This window comes from Nematolebias whitei, chromosome 10 (genome assembly GCF_014905685.2).
Source record: "Nematolebias whitei isolate Nwh7 chromosome 10, NemWhi1, whole genome shotgun sequence".
Lineage (NCBI taxonomy): Eukaryota > Metazoa > Chordata > Actinopteri > Cyprinodontiformes > Rivulidae > Nematolebias > Nematolebias whitei.
Window position 1 is genome coordinate 22804001 of NC_056507.1, and position 6831 is coordinate 22810831.

At 42.1% G+C, this 6831-nt stretch overlaps 1 protein-coding gene across 1 annotated transcript in view; it reads left to right on the forward strand.

Annotated features, from left to right (window-relative positions):
* Nucleotides 1-6831, forward strand: part of wwox (WW domain containing oxidoreductase) — a 171459-nt gene that overhangs the window by 68591 nt on the left and 96037 nt on the right. Inside the window, exon 8 of the mRNA XM_037683475.1 lies at nucleotides 321-585. Coding sequence (XP_037539403.1) covers nucleotides 321-585 — 265 coding nt within the window. The remainder of the gene's footprint in view (nucleotides 1-320; nucleotides 586-6831) is intronic.

The window sequence follows — 6831 nt, forward strand, 5'->3', positions numbered from 1 at the left end:
CTCTCTCTCTCTCTCTCTCTCTCTCTCTCTCTCTCTCTCTCTCTCTCTCTCTCTCTCTCTCTCTCTCAAACACACACTGTGCAGTTTTGTGTCCTCGTGTTGTGGTGCAGTGTGACTGCATAATAACATGAGTAGTGTAATGTTTAAGGGGCCTTGTCAAACATCTGGAGTTTAACAGCTCTGTCGCAGGCAATTAAAGAACATCATGTCACGTCTTTGATTTGTATGCAGCCAGTACCACACATCTGCTGTCAAAGAGCCTTCACCGAGGCTGAAACCTGACTCTAGACTCACACACCTTAATGTGAACTACCTTTCAGGTTCACAGACCTCTTAGACTCGTGTGGAAAGCTGGATTTGGCCCTGTTGTCCCCGCCAAAGAAGGAGTACTGGTCCATGCTGGCTTACAACCGGGCTAAACTCTGCAACATCCTCTTCAGCAACGAGCTCCACCGGCGACTTTCACCCCATGGCGTGACCTCCAACGCAGTGCATCCTGGGAACATGATCTACACTTCCATTCACAGAAGCTGGTGGCTGATGACCTTTCTCTTCATGCTGGCCAGACCTTTCACCAAGTCTCTGGTAGGAAATCACGCTAGAATAAAAAAGTGTTTAGTCACTGTGTGTCTGCACAAACTGTAGAACAGCTTGACTGAAGGCCTGCCGAATCCACGGCACCGTCTTTTGTTGACTCTGGTACAAGTCTTACTGAGCTTGTATTTGTTTTGGCACATTCCTGGTAGCCAGAACAGGAACAGGATGGAGAGGAGCGAGGTTGATCTACAGTGTCCTCAGGGTGATACTCTGCTTTCATAGATAGAGCTATTCTGTGGTTTGTTTCCCTCTTCCTCTTGTGACTGTTTATTTAACTCAGGGAGACAGTTCTTTTCTCAGATGATGTAACAGATTCAGTGGATCTTGGCTGCTCTTTGCAGTCAATGCACAGCAATTTTATGCTCTCATCTTACAAAGACTTTAAAAAAAAAAATCAGATATGTTTTAAAGCCATGTAACATACCAACCTGGTAAACTCAAATGTTTTCAGTCAAGCTTGTTTTACAAAGACTTGTCTGAAAGCATAGATACATCAAACGCAGAATGTCCTAAGATGCTGTTTTTGAGACACTAAAAGAAAAGACTGTAGTTGCTATACCAAGGGGAACCTGCTTTTACCCCCTCCTTTTTTATGACATTACAACTTTAATTTAGAAGCAGCTGTAAAACTAGATCCCCTCAGAAAATTGACACTTCACCGGGATGGTTGTTGGAGTAACTGGACCTCTGCGCTTCTGGGAGTTTTGTGTTTTTTGGGTCAAGAGCTCCTGGTAGGGTCATTATCTGCTGGTGGAAGGAGCTGCAACTGTTACAGGAGATACACTTACAGTATATATTGAAGCGTTGTCTCCAGAATGAAAGTATGGCACAAGGACTTTTACTTTTTTTTTTTTTTACTTTGCAGGAGTTGCCCAAAGAAATTAGAGTTTTTCAGTTTTTGTTAGGATTTTTCAAACCCTCCCACAAAGCAGCTCTGTTAGGATCAAAAAAATAATGTGACTTTTCTCAAACTATGAGAAAACTCATGGATGTGTGATGCAGTTGTGCAGTATTTTAGGGATGGTGGGATTTGCAATAAATGCAAACAATGAAGTAAGGGTATTAGCCGTTTCTTTATCTTTAACATAAACTAAAACTTGGACCACAAACAACAAACAACCCATACCTTTTAAATGATGTGAAATACCACCAGGAACAATTATTTTGAGAGTTTCTTTATTAAACAAGTTCAGTGATTGCACGCTGATTGTGAATCCATGCTGTATTGCTGAAAAAATTAACTTGAAAACAAGGACAGGATCGAACATTCAATAAAATCCCAGCGTTGGAGGGAAATTAGTGGATCTCCTTTACACTTTCAATAAAACCAACCACTGGTTTTAATGCTGGTACACAAGTTCAGCATGATTTGTGTGAATTTTTAGAGCATGCTTTCATAAATGTGGGAAACTGTCTGAACATAAAATTTGATCAAACTTTGGATGTGGAGTTGCAAAATAGAAGTTCTGTTTAGAAGCACTATAGTCCTTGGATGGTAAGCCTTTTTTTAAATTGTATTTATATATTAGCATCTATTTCTATCAACTAAACCTGTCAAAGCCAGATTCAGCACTATGATTAATCTTAGTGTGCAATGTGCTCTCTTTAAAATTTTCAGTGGCTAGCAACACTACCCTTTAAGCTTCACAGCCTTCTGAGATATTCTTTAGTTTGACAATTACATCTTTCCATTAGCTGTTCTTCATACTTTATCAGTTTGGTGTTTGCACTGAAGTGAAAATGTGATGTGTTGAAGGCAGCGCGGTGGAGTTTTAGTGAAGCATTGTTCTGATCCATCATGTTTGACAGATGCAAGGCCTCGGGCCGTCATTTGTCTTTCTGTCTTTTGACATTGAATGAGAGATGAGGGGAACCGCTCCTCAGCACAAAATGCCAAGCTGATCATTTCTTTGACTATTTTTTTTGCCACAAAATCTTTACTTTGTCCCCTTACTTCTTTAGCGTAACATTTTCCTAGCTCTCCAACTTTTGTTTCATCCTTCAAATTTGGCCTTTGTGAATTTCAAAGTCCTAACTTTGTTAAATAAATATTTAGTTGCTGTGACTTCTGTGTCCTTTGTGTAAAAAGGGAGCTAACATTTTGAAACTGTGCGCACAGATGCAATTAACAAAGCTCTTTCTCCAGAGTGTGGTAGTGGCTTTTCTACATCTTGTTAATTAAACCTAGTGTAGATGTTAGTAAATATTAAAAGACAAAAGTAGAGCTAGTAATTAAATTTTGGTGTGCTGACACAGCAATTAGCTAAAAACTCATGTCGGATAAAGGCCACACACAGATACACGGGCACACCCTTAAGCTGAACATTGGCTCTTATTTAAATCTGGGGTTGATAAGGCCCCTGAAAGTGTATCCTCTTGAAAATCCCACTCCTCGCTGCTTCTGCCTCCACATTAAGGGCTTAATAAAACAGTGATATTATTTCAGTTATTGGTTGCAGGGATATGAAGATGGTATCGCTTTAATTGCTTGCGTGCGCTTGCGGGATCCGTGGAGATTGTTCTGGGATGCAAACATAAGCAGAATGTCGACTCCAAAAAACAATCACAAAGCCCCCATGTGTGTTCTAGCGCAAATAACCAGCCCCTCATTTAAACACAAGGTTTGATTTATAGGAGCACAGGTAGAGTGATGTATATACACGGTTTCTCTGCACAGAAAGACACACATGAAGACAGAAGCCCACACATTCTTAGTGTTGAGATAAAGAAAACACCTGAAGTGGTTGTATATCTTTGATTTGATATGGCCACATGCTCCAGAGATGATTTATTTAAAGCCGATTTTATGCTATTATTTAATTATCTTTTTACCACTCGGATATCTGGACTTCTTACTTTGAACAAATACAAGCAATATTTTGACTTCTCTAAATTTTAAGTTATTTGTGTTTTCTCTAAAATGAAACTTCTTATTAGCAAGGAGCACAACCCACTCTTCTGCAGATGTAAAGAGCTGATTTCATTTTGCTGAGTTGAGAAAGACATCTATAAAGAGCCATGACATCTTTAATCAGCCAATCTCTACCATCATGTTCTCCTCCCTGTGCCTTGATCTGCTTATCACAAGCTGTGCAACCAGGCCTCTAACTCTTGATATTTATTTATTTTATTCAGTTGTTTAAAGTGGGAGTTTTCGTTTTGTCCTTTAGTGTGACTATCTGTATTCAAGGATCTCTGGCCTCCATTCATGTATAAAAATGAGAGGAAAATCTAAGAAAGGGGGAGAAAGTTAGCTTTGTGATTTTGTAGCTGTAATTTAATGCTTATGATATGTTTTGTTGCAAGATTTTGTCTGATTTATTGGATAGCAAAGTATTTTAGATCATGGATGTTGCATGCACTTTGACCCAAAAGTCTGGACAAACATTCAAACGGCACATAATAAATTTAAGTGACTGTTGCAGTTATTAGTTGGGCTATAACCTTTGTGAAGTTGTCGCCATGCTGCCGTGCTGGATCGCTGACCCTGTGACATTTTGTTGACTGACTGATTGCTCCCTCCAGATCAGTGTACCCTCAGGCTCCAAGCAGCTGGCCTCAGCCTACACTCATCAAATGTATACCTTAACTATAGGCACAGATAATGCTGAGCAGCATGAAGATATGTGTGGGCAGCGGCTTCAGTAGCTCATCATATTCTGTAATTGATAGAGAGAGGGGAGGTGTTGTAGCCACACACCTAAGAGGTCCAGTGCGACACCAAAGATCCCCCCTAGGGCCTGGTTTCATCAGCTCTCCTGCCTTATCCCTGCTTCCTAGTGTTTTAGTGTGATTATTTCACCCAGGATCCTGCCTCGGGCACCCAGCCACCTTTTTACATATGCACGGACTGAACTTTTGACCAGGCACCAGCAGACAGGGCTGCCTTGGAGAAACAGTGATTCAGGCTGGAGATGTAGGACTTCCTCCTTTGAGCATTTCCCACTGTGATCAGGAGCTCAGTCCAGCACCTCAGGGGTTAACCCAGAGACAGCTCCTGCAAGTGAGACATCAGCATTACCATACTGTATGACAGACGTACAGTGACGCGCAGCAGCCGCTCTTACTCCACTATCAGATTCTCTCCTGCAGACAAACATAAGGTCAGATGCTCCATCTTACCCACAGACTTAAACGCTCTGCCTCACACCTTTGCTGTGTGTGTGTGCACGCGTGCATGTGCTGTTCAGCCATGTGGAATCAAAAAGGAGCAGAGGTCCCAATCTTCTCACCAGCCTTTCTCTTTTCCTCTTCGGGGTTAGATGAGCTGCCAGGACATTGTAATAGAGTCCTTTAGGATGATTAGGAGCTACACAGGAGGGGGTCAACCCCAGCCTGACTGCAAACACGGTGTAGGTTTCTCCTCCGTGGTCTAGACAAATTATTACATATTATGCCGATTGAGAAAACTCACAGATTTTCTTTAGCGGCAATGTTTCAGATCACTTTTGAGGAGCCAGAAAATATTAATGAGACATTCCTGCCAGACGTTTCCTGCTGTGCCGCTCCGCAACGTACAGAGGAGACGGAGGTATAGAGGGAGAGAAACCGAGGGACATACGGAGAGAAAGCTGCGTTTGTAAGAGGACGGATAAAAGCACACAATCCTATTTGGCTGTATTGACATGTGTGTTTGTGCCCAATCCTGTTACTGGGATTATTGTCTACAGAGATACCATTTCATTAAGAAAACGCACATGCTCAAACATGCACACGCACAGAGAGCCACAAACACACACACACACTCACACAGTCGGTGTACAAAGATGGCCTGAGGCCTGGTTATACGGTCCATTGCACAGGGAAACTGTGTAAATGGTTTATTGTGGATGAGTTGATGTGATGGAAAGCGTGTCTGGATCAATAAAGAACCAATCAAATGCTGACAGTCTGATACTGTATGCAGTCAGTCATCCATCCCTTGTGCCTGCGTACAGTTATACAACATGAGTGAGAAGGAGGCTTGAACAATATCCCTGCTAAGAACTGATGAAGTTGAAGAGGAAAGAAAGCAATTTTTCAGCAAACTTTTCGAAGTTCCCATTTTAAGTAGGTGCTTTTTCCTGAAAAATGGCGTTCTTTGTCTTTACATAAACAGCATGCACATGACACATCATTTTGTCACAGACCGTAACGAAAGACTTGTGATTTAAAGCTTCAGCTCCACCAGCTGAACACCGCAGGGAAGCCATTAGGATGTGTTTGCAGCCAGGGTTGTCTGAGTCTGGATTGAGTCTGAGTTGGGGTTAGGCTAAATTACCCCAGAGTCACAGGTCAGAAGCAGCAAGACCCTCATTGCCAAGGTGCTCCCTCTCCAATAGAAGGGATCAGCCCCAGCCAAAGAGTCAGAAAGTGACCTGGCCAAAGAGGCATCCTTACCCACTTACCCTTTACTGTTTAGAGCTCCTGAGCTTTACGCCTGTAACCCTCAGAGGGGAGAAAAATGCAGCTCATCACCCCTTTGTCACCCGTCCACTAGCACTGCTTTCTTGCCACTGACCCTCACAACTCGACACACACATACACGCACACACAAACCACCCCCTCCCTTCTTTGTTGTGACACAGAGCTGATGGACTATTTTTCAAATTGATTTCAAAAATGTACATAAGCAGCCGATCCCCTAGCCCAGATTACCTATTGATTTTTAATATGAAAAGCTCATTATATAAGCAGGAACTGCAACACAAAAAGCTAGCCAACCTTTGCATAAATCCTTTAATTGAATTTCCAGAGCCCGTGGTTCTACATTTTTTAATTAAATCCATTTCTTTTTTTTAAGGGTTGCTGTGTAATTTGCATGCTGTGAAGTGGGTGCTGTCCCAGATAAAGTGCCATTGATCCTTATTAAGGCTCACCTCTGGGCTCGCTGAAAACCAACCGCAGAAATTAAATGTGCTCATGGTGCATACACTTATTGCCCGCATGATAGGATTAGAGGCACAGAGACAGAGAGGGGAGTGGGTGGGGGAGATAGAAATGGAGAGAAAAGGAGTGATGGGGTAAGAGTTGGGGGAGAGGGAGAGGGGGGGCTATTATTAATAGTTGTTCATATTAATGTAATATTTCACCTGTCTTCCTGTGGGATGAGATTGTTAATAAATACAGCTTGGCTTAGGTGTTATTTGGGTTTCTCCTGGTGGTTGGTTAGCAGTTGCTGTGATGTTAGATTTGTAGGTAGCCTTTAAATTTGTCATCACAGTGATAAATGCCTAAGCGCTTAAAAAAAAAAAA